The 16055-nt window shown below is 43.4% G+C and overlaps 1 protein-coding gene and 1 long non-coding RNA gene across 11 annotated transcripts in view; one reads left to right on the forward strand and one right to left on the reverse strand.

The window, feature by feature from the left end:
- LOC307207744 overlaps positions 1–16055 on the reverse strand; it is a 962945-nt gene that overhangs the window by 905656 nt on the left and 41234 nt on the right. The window lies entirely within an intron of this gene.
- Positions 1–16055, forward strand: part of TENM1 (teneurin transmembrane protein 1) — a 399682-nt gene that overhangs the window by 362463 nt on the left and 21164 nt on the right. For all 10 annotated transcript variants that reach the window (XM_079961576.1, XM_079961584.1, XM_079961581.1 and 7 more), the window contains 2 exons: positions 2698–2933; positions 11716–12012. In XM_079961576.1, coding sequence (XP_079817702.1) covers positions 2698–2933; positions 11716–12012 — 533 coding nt within the window. The remainder of the gene's footprint in view (positions 1–2697; positions 2934–11715; positions 12013–16055) is intronic.

Consider the following 16055-nt stretch of genomic DNA (forward strand, 5'->3'; position numbering starts at 1 on the left):
TCATCTTCAGCACCCTAGGATCAACTTGCAGTACTACTGAATGCCACATCTTGGGACACTTGCGGTAGCGCTATCGTTACACTTCCTTTCATTGCAAATCTGCCCTTCAGATGTGCTAGTTTACAACTCCCTTCATCCCTAGCCATTAGCTATGCTGGATGGGGATGATGGGAGTCCAACAACCTCTGGGGGGGCACAGCTTCCCCAGCATCGGCCCAAACTTTAGATACTGGAATATTCAAGAATTGGGGTAGCATTTCCAAGTTGACTCTCCCTGCATCACCCTCTTCCTTTCTATTAAAGAACAAAGCCAAGCTTTATTTCACAGCAACTTCATGCTGCAGAGGTGAAGGAACTATTGAGATGGTCTGCCCTAAGATACTTATGGAGTCAGAAGGATTCCTGGATGCTCTGGGGGGATTTCCCGGCTGATATGGCTGGTGCTCCTGTCAAGACTCCTGTCACAGTGTGGAATGTTTAAATGTCTAGAGCCATTGACACAATGCTCCTGGGTGCCTTCATTGTAGCTGTGGAGCACGTAGGTCACTGTGTTACTCTAGTGACCCGCATGTGATGAAACAGGACAGTCAACAGCTAGAGTGCAGTGGCATAAATCTTAGTCAGAACCTGAGGAAACACGTGTGAGGTAGCATTGCCATGTGAAGAAAGCCTACTGCTCTGCCACCACTGTGTCCACAAGTAGCCATTTAGCAGAGTTCTTCTGAGTAGTGAATGGGCTTTTGCCATCTGAACAAAAAAGATTCCTGGGGGTGGGGAGTGGGTACCTTTGGCTCTCAGGCCCTCGGTTCTCAACCTCTGGGTTTGAGTGTCAGACAAGACCTGGGGGACCAGGGTTCCACTCCCCTCTCAGCCATGAAGCTCACTGTGTGGCCTTTGTCCCCTTCACAGTCTCTCAGCCAACCTACTTCATGTGGGGTTGTTGTTGTGTGTCGAGGTCCCCAGGGCCACCCCAATAACTCACACATCACACAGAAATTTTTGTTTAAGATTTTTGGCATAATTTTGGCCACAACTTTATTAAAATACAAAAATGTGAGTGGTTGCTTAGGCATTGGTTGTGACTATCTGCCCCCCCCCCCAATGGGGGACAGACTGGCATTCCGCACACCTGCGAAAGTCAGAAAAGGGGAATACACTTGGGGGTAGCGACGGAGCAGGGAACTTGCCCTCAGCCCTCCCCAAATGCAACCAGGAGCTCTTGCATGGCCCTAGCCCCTTGACAGAGTGGACAAGCAATAGTTAGCCCCCGATTCCTTTAATGGAATCCCTTGCAGCAGCAGCATTAGAGGGGCAGGCACAGCCAATCCATGCCCCTCAACCAACCAAACCATAAACCAATGCCTAACCGCAACCTTACAAGTTGTGACGATTTGCTACGCAGTAGGCAAAAACCAAATGGCCCCAGCCAATCAGCCAGATGGACAAAATTCCTGCCAGGCCCCTGCCCCAAGAGTAGATGACCCCATGACAGGCATAGCAAGGTCAAAGCGAACAACCCTAATTCTAGGGAGGGGGGGACGGGCAATCCGATGCACGGGGCGAAAAGAGGAAACTCTACGCCTCGTGCAGGGAGTTTTAGCATTTCTGGCTGTCAATCAGCAAATGGCAACATTAACTTCATCCCAACAACAAGGGAAGCCCAATCACAACAGTGGCCAATGATCAATTAGCCCGCCCCACAACTTTGGAATGTCCTGTCGGCCCCCACAGCAACATGTGCTCTACATGAAGGAGAACACGCTTTGTTGTTGTTGTTGTTGTTGTTAGGCCAAAATACCATGTGGAGTTTTGAGGGTTTGGCCTTTGTTTGTTGTTTTTTTAGGCCAAAATGGAGAGAGGGAGAATCACTTTGAGTTCCTTGGAGGAAAGGCAGAATATAATATTATACACCTTTAGGTGCCAGGCAAAAATGTTCCTTTTTAACCAAGCCTTTGGTTGATTTGATTGACCTCCTGTGTCTTTTTAAAATGTGGGTTTTTTTGTGGGGGGGGGGGTGGTTATTGGCTTGTTTTTATTTTTATTATATATATTTTGTGGTTTTATACTTCAATTTTGTTGTGTGAACCGCCCTGAGACCTCGGGGTATAGGGCAATATATAAACTCAATAAATAATAATAACAATAATGCCATCATACATATATACATACATACATACATTTTGCAATATCTATTTCATAGCACATGCAGGCATTTCATTTTAACTCAGATTATTTTCATCTTTCTTACAATGCTCTCAGTTGTTATATTAGTACAATTTCCACAGCTGCATTTTAGCTGTTTAATTATACAATCACCAGTTTTGACTTTAGCTGCATATTAAATTCCCCCAGGCAACTGGTTTTTCAGTAGCAACCCAAAGGTGGTAAATAATGAAGTACACCAAAGGCTAACTTAAGGTTTCTTAAGTTGAAAGGTCTCTGAAAGCAAAATACCTTTAATTAAGATGAAGGGTGTTGCTAATATGTAAATTTACTAAGGTCTGGGTGTGGTAACAATAAGCTGTATGCCTTAAACGTCTGGGAGGTCGCCCCCCCCCCAATTACAAAGACTTACAGATGTTGGCAATGCCTACTGCTATCTGACTATGCATAAATATAATCTTTGCACACATAGCAGTTGCTTCATGAAGCTGAAAAAACTGAACTCTTTCCCCTTCCTTGTTTTGTTGCTGACAGACAACATTCAGAATATATATCGGGTCAGTCCAGATGGGTCACTGAGAGTCACTTTTGCCAGCGGAATGGAGATCACTCTGAACACAGAACCTCACATCCTAGCTGGCGTTGTCAATCCTACTTTAGGAAAATGCAATATCTCTTTACCCGGAGAGCATAACTCCAACCTTATTGAGTGGAGACAAAGGAAGGAACAGACCAAAGGCAATATCTCTGCATTTGAGAGAAGGTTACGGGTAAGGTTTTCATCTCATGTGTCAAATGAAGCATTCTTTGGGAAGGCAATCACATCTGAGAATCACGTTAAGCTGCTGTTATTGTAAATATGCTTGTGCTATCCTGTCTGCGCTGTCTGACTATTTGTTTTTGTGTCCAATACATGGTGTTGGTGCTGATCTTTCAATCCCTAAACAGTTTGAGACAGTCTGAAGGATTCCCTGTATTTATATGAACGTGTTAGTGCAGCTGGGGTTAGTGCAGTCTGTCACTATTTTGTGGGAGGGATTCAAGTATATATGGTTCATTTAAGGCCAATATGCAATATAAATTCAAAGCAGTGTCATCATACCACATTAAACAATCATGGCTTCCCCTTAGGCTCCAGAGACACATTGTTAGTTAAGAAGGCTAAGAGTTATTAGGAGATCCCTGTTCCTCTCAGTGAGTTGGGAGGGGCATGTTTCTCATCCCATTAACAAACATGCAATACAACTGTCCCGGGTCCCCAAGCCACATTATCTGGTTTCTTCCAACCTAGACTGTTTGTATGTGGAAGAATGATGCCATTTTGTAACACCCCGTTCTGCTAACATGGGCTGAGGTAATAAGCATGCCCCATTAGAAAATTATAGGCATCGAGAGATATTTTATGCCCTAGGGTAAGTGTTTGTTTGTTTGTTTGTTTGTTTGTTTGTTTGTTTGTTTCCAGAAGGAAAATGACAAGTGGCAGCTGACTGAAATTTGTAGACATTGCACAGGTGGCAGTGTGAAAATGTCCTAGGAGGACTATCATGTAGGTCTACTTATGTGTAAATTACAGAAGTAAAAGTGGACCTGGGGGAAGTGGACCAAAATTAAGACCCATGTCCCTTCCCTGGATTACACCCTCCTCGCAGACCACACCCCTCACTGTTCAGGATCCATGAGTGTTTCCGCTGGCTGGAATGTGTTCTTGAACTGTGATACTGGGAGGACTCTGCCCACTGGTGGAGAAAGGAGGTGTGGTGGGTGCAGTCTGCCCCAGGTGTCATCCCTGAGGGGGGTGAAATCGCCGCCCTGCCCCCCTGGGATGCTCCTCCTGCCCCCGGGTGCACAGCATGTGAGCTTCTCTGGGTGCCAGAGCAGCTAGCTCTGCATCTGTGTGACTGGAAGGTAGCCTACTTTACAAAGGTACATCCATTGTGCTACCCACTTTTGTCTCCAGCTTCGCTTACTAATGGCATATGGCCCTTGGAAGACTGACATCAAGGGAATGCGGCCCTCAGACTGAAAAGGGTTCCTCAGCTCTGACATAACAGTATGCCCAGGAATAAGGGCAGGGGAGAATGAACATAATTCACTGGAAATAAAGGGAAGGAGTGGGAAGTGTCATTTTTTGAAACTATTTTTGGAACTAAATAAGAATTAGGGGACCTAAAAAGCTTGCCTCTCATTTGAGCTGCCCTTTTATGACAGACCCCCCAAGTTCTTTTCCAAGCCCATCTCCGATTAATTGTGTTGGCATCTCCTGTTCTGTGTTTACACAGAGCTGCTGCCATCACACCCAGTTTGCCTTTATGGCTTGTATTTTAACCAGAGTATTAACAGTTCCCTATGGCAGGTGGTCAATATTTTTCTGTTTAATTAACAGACTTAAGTTTAAGACCCAAAGACATAAATAATGTGCAGGAAAAATGCTTTAGGAAATCTGTTTTCCATTTGACAGAATTACTCCTTTGGGAAGCCTTGATGAGTACAGTGAATAGTTAGCATTCAAGCTAATGGTCTAATGACAACGATCCACGTACATAGTGATTATGATAGAACTGTCAAATCCGAAGGGAGGAGGAAAGCATGGGATATTCCAGTCCTTCCCCCTTCCCAGTCTCACTCATTTATTCTTCCCAACTCCTCACCTTATTATTTATTAAATTTATATACCACTCTTCATCTGAAGATTACAGGGTGGTTTGCAACATTAACCATCCTCTTTGCAAATCTAGGCCTTCTTTTTCATTCCCCAAATTGAACACAGCTTCCATGCTCTGAAGAGGAGGCAAGGAACATTGCTTCTCCACTACCAGAAACTGTGTTTGGAATGTTGGTAAGAGAGAAGACATCACAGTCTTTCTCCTTCCACCTTCCAACTAAATCTAGGGACTCAGCTATACAGCCGCAAATAAAACGTTTTAAATGTGTTGTAATCTGTAATATACAAATGTGACACTAAATGGCAACAGTGAGCTATGCCAAATTCAATGTATTTTTCAAAACCTTTTTTTAAAAAAGCATTTTCACAGCGTTTTTTACATGTGTCTAGATTCCACCTAGGTTCATGTTTGAGGCATCTCAGAGTTATCTGATTGGCAACTATGAGGAACAGTATATTGGACTAGATAGAACTTTGGTCCAATCCAGCAGGATTCCATTTTTTCTTACAGCAAGGGGAAAGGGTGATTATGAAAAATGTACCAGCGAATAGATGCATGTGTGTGTACACATACTTATCTCAGTGCTTGGAATAAACCAGTTCAGTTTAATGAATTTAACTGAATTAGTTCAATATCTCTGAATTATACCTAAACATAATTCCCATAATTGCTGAGTAAAGTGAACATGGATTAAAATTGTGTTGGTGTAGAAATTTGCTCGATTTGTAGTTTAAGTTCATGTGTTTTTTCCTCTTTATACTCTTTGGCCTACTAAGCTTAAAGATCTAAATTTTGGGGTAAAATAGACTACACAATTCACATTCCAGTTTTGAGTGTGTTTTTGTGTTATCTTAGTCTTCTTAAGTACAGTGGTACCTCAGTTTTCAAACGTATTCTGGTCTGGAAGACCATTCAAGTTCCAAAACGTTCGAAAACCAAAAACTCAATACGGAAGCTATGTTTCCTGTTCAACTTCCAAGGCGCGTTCAAAAACTGAAGGATTTACTGCTGGTTTTATGGCATTCAGGTTCCGAAACATTTATCAACAGAGACGTTCCAAAACCGAGGTACCTCTGTATTTTTTATACATCAGCACAGCAGCTTGTAATATTCTGAGGGCTGAAAAATATTGCCAAGAATCATTTGGATGAACTTGAGTTAGAGCTGTGAACTGAGCGCAAACCAAATTAGTTCATTTTGTAAAGGGAAGAATGTGAACTAGAATTATCATATTTTCCCGTCTATAAGACGTCCCATGTAAAGACTCCCCCTATTTTGGGTGACTCAGATTTAAGAAAATGGAGGAGATGGCCCTGTGTACAAGACACCCCCCTTATTTTTGACATTATTTTTTAGGAGGAAAAACCTGGTCTTATACACGGAAAAATATGGTTCTTCCCTTTTGGACACATTGAACTAGAACTTTTAAAAACGCACTTTCCAAGCTCTGATTTCACCACCACTAACTTTTATTGGGAGTCCTGAAACCCTCTGGTTCCCTTGAGCTTACTGTGAGCGAATGATACCAGTATTTTCAGCACATTAGAATTGGCACTTGAGAGAATGAGCTTACTGTTGGCATATAGGATACTGGGTTTGTCATAGTCCAGTCATGATTAGAAAGGGGATCTTTCTTGCAGCAGTGTGAGACATTTTGCCACCTGAAGCCTGCCACCACCAGGCATGTGCAACAACCTCCCCCATATCTTCTTTCTCCTGCAGGCACTCCTTAAGGCCCTCTGCTTGACATCTCAGCCATGCTTCACTCTGAGGGGCACAGAGACTATTCTCAGAGCAAGGCACTGTGGGCAAGTTGGACCTGAAGAGCTGTTGTACTGCTGCCATTTTTTGCAGTGGAAAATACCATTTAAATTACTGCTCTCTGGGGCTACCTCACCAACAGTACTTTGCTCTGAAAAGGACACTTCCTTAGAATGAGGCACAGGTTACTTGAAATACCCTGCAAGAGTCTCAACTCTACTTTCCGGGAGCAGCAAAATGGCAGTGATACACACAGAATCATAGGTGGTGGTGAATGGGGAGAAATGATGGGAGGCCACCCTCTGCTATCCATCCCTTCACAGAATGAACCAGTTTCAGATCACAGTTCGGTTCATAGGCAGACATCTGAAGGGACTACTCATCCCAATCCACTGCCTGAGGATAGACACTCACCTTGACTAATGGCACTTTTAAAGACACAAAATGAGTGCAATCCAGAGGTATATGAGCCTGTCTCCCACTGTTATCAGATGGTCTTTTAACTCGATTAACAGGTTGTTAACTCACACTGGTTTTCCTACCCACATCCTGGGACTTTTAAGCAAGCTTAAGTGTATTCTCTGTGCCCAGAACTTTTTAACTTTGCCATTACTATGCAAACTGTGATTTCAGGTGGAACAATTTCCTTGCTGTGTTTAGTTATAAAGGGCTCTTCCTTCACCTCTCTTAGCTGCATTTTTAGACCAAGAAGACTTTCAGTGTGGAGACCCTGAGACCTGGAGGCCAAATGCAGCCCTTTTCATCTCTCTCCCCCCGCCCCTTAGCATACTCATGGTTCCTGGTTCCTGCTCCAATAGCATTTGCCTGGCTAGAATATGTCCTTGAACTCTAGTATTGCTTCTTGCTTCCTTGGAGAGAGGATAGAGACGGGTGGGGGTGACTGTGCATAAAAATTAGCCTGTTATTCATAAGTGAAATTCACATCCCATTTATCCATGAACGTTTACCTCTGGCTCTGTCAATTGCTGCCATGTGGCCCCTGGAAGACTGCCCAGAAGGGATTGTGGCCCTTTGCCTGAAAAAGGTTCCCAAGCCCTGCTTTATCTCCTCTCCTGGAAGGACAAATACCAGCTTTGGTAGGGTAGATTTGGATTGCCCTGTGATCCTCCCATCTCTGTTCCTCCCATCACAGACATTTTCTTCTGAATTTTTCAGCTTACACTTTCCCTTCACATCATTCAGTGAGCTCCTGTCATTAATCCCTCTTGCGCAGCTGCCTGTGAATGCAGAGCTATCCATCAAACTGGTCCCAGCATGCTGAAACATGAAATTTGGTAGGAACAAGCAATTTTAGCTGCTTTCAGAGGTCCCACGTGGTAGGTAGTAATTTCAGGTTTCCTAACTGCAAGGTTGGTGATAGGGATGGTGCATCTTATCCTGTTCCTGCTGGTGCCTGGTGGAATGTCATTCTGTCACCACTCATACTGTGGCCTTAACTTGCAGGTAGGAGATGCCATATGTAGGATTAGCCAAATGTTGTGCCCTCCATTTGTTGTTATTAAACTACAGCTTCAGTCATCCCTGACTATTGGCTATGCTGGCTGGGGCTGATGGGAGTTAGAGTCCATAATAGCTGCATGTTGACTACCCTTTGCATATTGCAAGAACTCATAGGATTACTGTGACAGAACAGCTTTCTTCAAAGGCAAGTTGAGGATCAGCAAGAGCAAAATGCATGAAGTACAGCAATCTGTAAAGAAAAGCATATTGTCGTTCCATTGCAGCTGCAAGTGTTAAGAGTAGCTCTGACTGGAGTTGTAGTCCACAACAACTGCACTTATGTCTCCTGATTACACATGCGGTTTCTCATCTATCTAGGGATTCCAGATACCATATTTTCCGCTCTATGGGACGCACCCAACCATAGGATGCACCTTGTTTTAGAGGGGGAGAAGGGGCACCTACCCTTCAGCGAAAGGAACCCGAAGCCTCCGGAGCGCAGCGGGAGCTCCCGCTGAGCTCTGGAGGCTTCAGGCGGCTATCTTTGAAGCCTGGAGAGCGAGAGGGGTTGGTCCGCACCGACCCCTCTCGCTCTCCAGGCTTCAGTGAAGGCAACCTGAAGCCTCCAGAGCGCGGCGGGAGCTCCCGCTGCACTCCGGAGGCTTCAGGCAGCTATCTGGAGAGAGAGAGGGGTCGGGGCGCACCGACCCCTTTCACTCTCCAGGCTTCAGCGAAAGCAATGCGAAGCCTCCAGAGCGCGGTCCCACTGCGCTTTGGAGGCTTCGTGTTGCTATCGCTGAAGCCAAGGGGCCTGCATTCACTCCATAAGATGCACACACATTTCCCTTTAATTTTTGGAGGGGGAAATGTGCATCTTATAGAGCGAAAAATACAGTACATATTTGTTTATTCCATTTGTTGCATTTATTTTATCCCTCAGTATTTGTTGAGACAGTTGCCTATTGTGTTCTCTGTGTGCACAGCAGGTTGGTGAAGAAAGGGACAGGGGAAATTTCCTTAGCAGTGAGAGCAGACCCCTTTGTGCATGCTCAGAAGTGCCCACCTACTTAATACTGAGTGGGGAGGAAACAAGCTGCAGTAGCATAGTGCAGAGAGGAAACTGCTCTGGACAGGCATGGAGGAAATCTTCATCATATATTCTAGCATTCAGTACTGTTACGGAAAACAATCATTCACGGCTCATCCACACTATTGGCCCCATGTTTTCTAGGCACAGGTCTGCACTTTAAAGTGGGGTTTCTTTTTGTTTTTGCCCTGGTGCTTTCTTTGTGAAATTCTGATCTTTAATGCTGAATTGGAACAAACAACAATTTGGGTTTTCAGTGAGTTGCCATTTTGCCATTTGCTCCATTTCAGTGGTAAAGAGTGGGGAAAGCACCAGGGCAAGAGAAGAAAGCGCTCAGAAACAGTGCTTTAAGACATGGAACTGTGCCTAGAAACACACCACAAAAGGAAGTCTGCATGAGCCCTCTGTTGAGCACCAGTAGGTCTTGGCAAAAAAACCAAAACCTGAATCCTGGGTAACACAGGAAAGAATGGTCCATTTGCCTATGGCAAAGAAATGGATTGTGGTGGGGTTGCTTGTTTACAAAAAGAATTTGCTAGGCTGAGTCCTGGTTGGCCTTGGAGGAAATTCCTAGGTAGTAGAGAGGGGCAAGGAGGAACTGGGGTGGATCTTGTATGTGTGGGGAGGGGAACTGATGGTGTTTTCTGCATAGGGAGTAAGTGATGTGTGTGTATTAGAAATGATAGCATTTATGTTTTCGACCTATAAAGCTTTAATAGCTCAAGTCTCCAATACCTCAAGGACCAACTTCCCCTGTATGAACCTACCTGGAACTAAGGCTCTGTGCATACACCCCACACCAGGAGAAGTTTGGAAGATTGCAACAAGAGAACAAGCCTCCTCTTGTGCAGTGACCCATGCTTTCTGTGGGCTGCCCTTCCAGCACTGGGCAAATATATATTTATTCTCCCAAGCAATTTGGACAGGGCTAAAGGTCTGGCTTTTGATCATTTATTTTTTTAGTGTTCGCCTTTATGCAGGTGGGGTGGTTATTTAATGTTGGGTTGGGGCACCTGTGGCCCTCCATATATTGGTAGGCTGCAGCTTTCATTGGCTATAGCCATGCTGGCTGGGGCTGATGGGAGTTGTAGTCCAACAACATCTGGAGCACTTTAGCAGGTTCCCCACTGCTGTTTTACATGGTTGGATGATTTTTGTAGATTTGGGTATATGTTTTTAATGGATTGTGATTGTATATTTTGTGTGGTATTGTCCCAGTAAATCGCTTTGGTACACCTTCTGGCAGTGTGAAGCAATGCATAAATAAAATATATTGAAAGTGGTGTGACTCATGCTCAGGGTCACACCATTCTTTCGCTGCAAAGGTGTAGAAGTGAACAGTTGGCAGTAATCCAGTGAGGGGAAAACACATGCCTCAAGGCTTCATGTTTTCCTAGACACCAGACCCCTGGTGAGCTTTGGCACATAACAGCTTTGAGAAAACTTATATCATCCTGAATCAGAATGAAAATGAGAGTGTATGGCAGTGTCAGGTTCTAGGAAACCAAAGTTATGTTACAGTGGACTTCAGTGACCTGCTTCATGAAAGGAAGGGTGTGGCCAGAGATGGGAGGGATGAGGCTACTGGGAATTATTAAATAATCAGGCTTGTTACCATGAGACTGAAACCAGAAGTATCTGTTTGCCAATCTGCCAGTAAATTGAAATATTCATTTCAGGCCCTTACCTGAGTTTCCTCTGTAAGAATGAGGCAAGATTCCAGAAAGAAGACCTGCCCCTGAGCAGACCTGAATGATCACTTAGATCAACTGGGAAAATTCTACTCATCGTGCTGCACCCTATAGAACAGGCATTCCCAAACTCGGTCCTCCAGATGTTTTGGGACTACAACTCCCACCATCCCTAGCTAACAGAGGTGATGGAAATTGTAGTCCCAAAACATCTGGAGGGCCGAGTTTGGGGGTGCCTGCTATAGAATTTAATAGACCAGAAACAAACACACACAATTCTGCTATTGCCCCCAAACTGTGAAATGCCCTTTCCTCTGCCATCAGTTACTCCAGACATATTGTAAAGACATACCTATTTACACAGGATTCAAGATTTGCCCCTATTTTATTGGCTTCAGTTCCCAGGATTCCTCTATTCCTCTATTTCTTTTTATCTGCTTTTCTATTACCATTTTACTAGTTTTGTGTTTTAGTTTTGTTTTAATGATATTGTTTATTGTTTTAATGCTCTACACCACTTGGATGTTCTTTCAAATATGTGTGTGTGTTGATAGTGAAGAGGGACTTTTTGGTGGCAGTCCAGCTTTGATACACCCTCCTGGAGGAAGTAAGACTGGTGCTACTATTATATTGCTTTTGGTTCTGGAATAACACGTTTTTCTTTGCCCAGAGTTTTCAAATTGATTGTACTATCTTAAGTGGTTAGATAATTCATTTATCATATATATATATATATAAAGTTATATTCGATCTTGAAGTCTGCCTCCTTGGAATCCTTATTTTGAATGAAGACATGGTTTTTAAAAATGCAAAATAAATAAAATGCATATCTTCATCTACAGAATTGCTTCAGTTGAATTTGTGATGCTGTTCTTGCTTTATAAATTAGGCCCACAACAGAAACCTGCTCTCAATTGATTTTGACCACATCACAAGAACAGGGAAGATCTATGACGACCATCGGAAGTTCACTCTTCGGATTCTCTACGACCAGGCAGGCCGCCCAATCCTTTGGTCTCCCCTCAACAAATACAATGAAGTCAACATCACTTACTCACATTCTGGATTAGTGACCTTTATCCAGAGAGGGACATGGACTGAAAAGATGGAGTACGATCCAGGTGGGAAGATCATTTCCAGAACATGGGCAGATGGAAAAATATGGAGCTACACATACCTAGAAAAGGTGATTCATTTTTGTAAATGGTTTGTGAAGATTGCAGGGTAAATTTGATTATCCACATTTAGAAACTCAGAGAAGCCCCCACTGGGGAGAAAATAATTGGATTTAATTAGATTATTATTAATAATAATTACTTGCAAAAATAGCTTCTGAACTGTTTAAAGCACTGTTTCCCAAACTTGGGTCTCCAGCTGATTTCAGACTACAGTTCCCATCATCCAATACCACTGGTCTTGCTAGCTAGGGATGATGGGAATTATAGTTCAAAAACAGCTGGAGTCCCAAGTTTGGGAAACAGTGCTTTAAAGTGTAAAACCAAATATAAAAATATATACACACATGTTAAAATACACCCAAAACAATCTCATCAAAACAATTAAAACATCCATAAATAAAATGCACGATAAAACAAGCCCATTAAAACAGCAAAACAATTAAAACAGCAATTAAAACTATCAGATCAGGAGATCTAAACAGGTGTGTCTTCAAGATCCAGCAGAATGTCTGTACAAATATAGGGCCTCTCATATTTCTGCAGAGAAAGCATTGAACACTGATGCAACCCTGAGATGGGGAATCTGGTGTCTTCCAGATGTTGTTGGACTCCAACTCCCAGCCAGCATTGCCAATGCTCAGAGATGATGGAGGTTGTAGTCCAGCAACACCTGGAGGCCCACAACTTCCCCATCCTTATTCTATTTTTTTTTTAATGATATTTATTAAGTTTCACAAAATATAACAAACTTCGAAACAACAAACAACAAACATCAGAAATACAAACAATATCAAAAATCATAAGAAAAAAAACATAAAAAAGATTCAACATAATAATAAAAGAAAAATTAAAAGAAAACTCTGGTTCATTCTAATAGTCTTCAAAACCTTATTTTCCTTGCTTCCTCCCGCCTTCTCCCCATCCTTATTCTAGACTAAATAATTTTTATTTTAGATGAAGGATCTAAATTAGCAATAATTGAGGAATTCAGTTTCTATGAAATCCAGTGGGAATTGATCTCTCAGATTTATAGAGCTGCTCACGACATTAAATATCTTTGAGATTTCACATTTCTCCAGTTCTTGCAAAACAGTTGTCAACTGACAAATCTTATCCAAACACAGTAATGTGTGTGTTTTAGAGTAAGATACTTTAGAAATGCATACACTGAGATAAAACAATGCTTTACAGTACATGCAGTTTTTCAGGGGAAATTTTTAATCTAAAAATTGGTGCATAGATTGGATGGGATGGACCTTTGAATGACCTTGGGCCAGTCACACTTCTCAGAAGTCTCTCAGCCCCACTTACCTCACAGAGTGTTTGTTGTGGGGGAGGAAGGGAAAGGAGAATGTTAGCCGCTTTGAGACTCCTGAAGGGGAGTGAAAGGCGGGATATCAAATCCAAACTCCTCCTCCTCCTCTTCTTCTTCTTCTTCTTCTTCTTCTTCTTCTTCTTCTTCTTCTTCTTCACATGTGAGACTAGCATGTAACTGTCCATCTCTAGCCCAAACTGAGGGGCCCAAACAGAATATGCTGAACCTGTGGGATCTCATTGGCTCTTACACAACTCAAACATCCTCATCATCCTCATTATTAGACATAAGAACATAAGAAGGCCCTGCTGGATCAGGCCAATGGCCCATCTAGTCCAACATCCTGTTCTCACAGTGTGTTGTCAGAGTATATTACGGCTAGCAACCCTCTCCTCCATGAATCTGTCTTAATTCTCTTTCAAATAAAAGCTGTCTACGTTAGTGGTCATCAGTGCCTCCTCTGGGAGCAAGGAATTACTATTACTTACATTTGTTTGTTTGTTTACATTTCCTCGAAAGAGCGCAAGGTGGCATATGTGGTTCTCTTCCCCTTTCTATTTTATCCTCACAACCAGAGAGGTACAGTAGGCTGAGAGCCAGCGACTAGTCCAAGGTCTTCTGTGTGTTATTCCAACACACTAACCACTATGCCATACTGTCTTGGAGAGGTTGTAACACAGTGGTGGAGCATGGGTTTTTGCAGGCAGAAGGTCCCAGATTCATTCCCTGAGATCTCCAATTAAAAGGATTGGGTAACAAGGGATGGAAAAGACTCTTCTCTCTCAGAAAGCCTCTGTCCATTATAGAGTAGGCATTACTGGGCCAGATGGAGAAACAGTCTGCCCAGGTAAAAGGCAGCTTTCTATGTTCCTTTCTATATTAACGTGGAGCTCTCGGGTTTAGAGATGGTTTGAACTTAGGAATACATGTGAAATGGAGAGGTTTCCTGCTAAGGTCAGGATCCCCCTCCTTTTGCAGAAACCACTAATGAGCAGAAAGGCCTAAATGTCTGCTAACAGCTAATGACAGAGAGCCACTGAAAGAGTTGCCTATTGGATTTAAATGGGCTTTGGGTGACATAGTTATGAGTGATGCAAAGATGAAATGTGGCATTTCATCTCCGTATCTGTGTTATCCAAGTCATCTCTACAGCATGCACTTTAAACTCGGAGGAGGGGGGGGGGTTACATTCCACATTCCAAGTGTTAATGCTCAGTTTTACAATTCTTATGGTGGCTTTGTGAGCATTAACTTTTCAATATGACAAGCTGCCTCTTAAGGGGCGGGGGGGGGGGGGGGACATGCTTGTTAACACATCCCAGAAGATTGACATGGTGAGATTTCAACAATAAAATACATTTCTGCAAAAGGAAAAGCAGGGGTGTGTGATTTTCACCAACCCCCATACCACCTCTAGCACCAAAAGGCTCCCAAACCCATGGAGACAGTGCTTTTTTCTGGAAGTACTCAAGGGTACACAGTACCAGCACCTCTCCCCCTAAAAAAAAATGTTAAAAGTGTGGCACTTACTGTAACAACATCATGGTGACTACCAGCACTTTTTTTCTTTAAAAAGGGGGGGGGGGAGCACTGCATGGACCCAACTTTCACAGGCACAAGAGGCTTCAGAAGAAAGGGAGCGTCAGCAAAATATATCCTCCCCACTTCCATTTATGCATCTTCCTTGCTGGAGTGGTACTATATTCTACAAAGGAAAGAATCACAATACACCTGCTGGCAAGATGATACATTATGTATCTGATGAAGTAAGCTGTAGTCCAGGAACGTGTATGCTATAATAAATTAGCCTTTAAGATGCTACAAACCCCTTAGTTCTTTTCGCAATACACATCATCTTCATTTTTAGGCTTTTTAAATGCATTGGGGGTTGGATCTAAAGAGCCAAAGAGCAGAAAGAAAATACCGATAGCTACTGGCATTTTTCTGCAAGAGTTTGTGAAGCGGTTTAACAGGTAGCTCAATCGTTTTCACACTTCCCTTGTGCAAGGGACGGGGGCAGTGGCGTAGCGTGGGTTGTCAGCACCCGGGGCAAGGCAAGTAATTTGTGCCCCCTAACCCGTGGATTTGCGCCCCCTAACCCGTGGATTTGCGCCCCCTAACCCTAACCCCCAGATGTTGTGCCCGGTGCGGCCGGCCCCCCCTGCACCCCCCACGCTACGCCACTGGACGGGGGATCCTTTTTTGGTATAACTTGTTGCCCCACTTGGTGCTCTAGCACAAAGCGAGAATTTTCTGTGAATGCAGAATAAGTTCTGCATACAAAAGGATGGTTTTGGATCCACCCCAATGTTCTTCTGAGCTCATGAGTGTTGCTTCATGGTGTTTCCCCCCTCCCAACCCAATGGTTTAATCACAGTGTTGGAGAAAGCTTGTACTCACTTTATGCATGAAGTAAGCACATAATGAAATTTATGAGACAAACACTGGCATGGCTACTAGCTTGCTAAAAAGCAGGAAAGGGAGAGGGATTTCTGGTCACCTTCCCAGAGTAATATGCACAGGTATACCACCAAATACTGCTGTGCAAATGACTTGTCAATTTCCACATCAAGAATTAAAAAAATACACACGTTAATACAGGCGGCAAACATTTTGCGTGGGGGTTTTGTTTCTGCCTGCCCCCTCACGTGTTGGCGGAGCATATATAAGCCTGCTCCGCCCTGTGACATATCTGTTCTTCCTTCTTCCGGGTCCAAAAGGACCCGCATGTTGGCA

The sequence above is a fragment of the Podarcis cretensis genome, assembly GCF_951804945.1.
Source record: "Podarcis cretensis genome assembly, chromosome: Z".
In the NCBI taxonomy this organism is placed as follows: domain Eukaryota; kingdom Metazoa; phylum Chordata; class Lepidosauria; order Squamata; family Lacertidae; genus Podarcis; species Podarcis cretensis.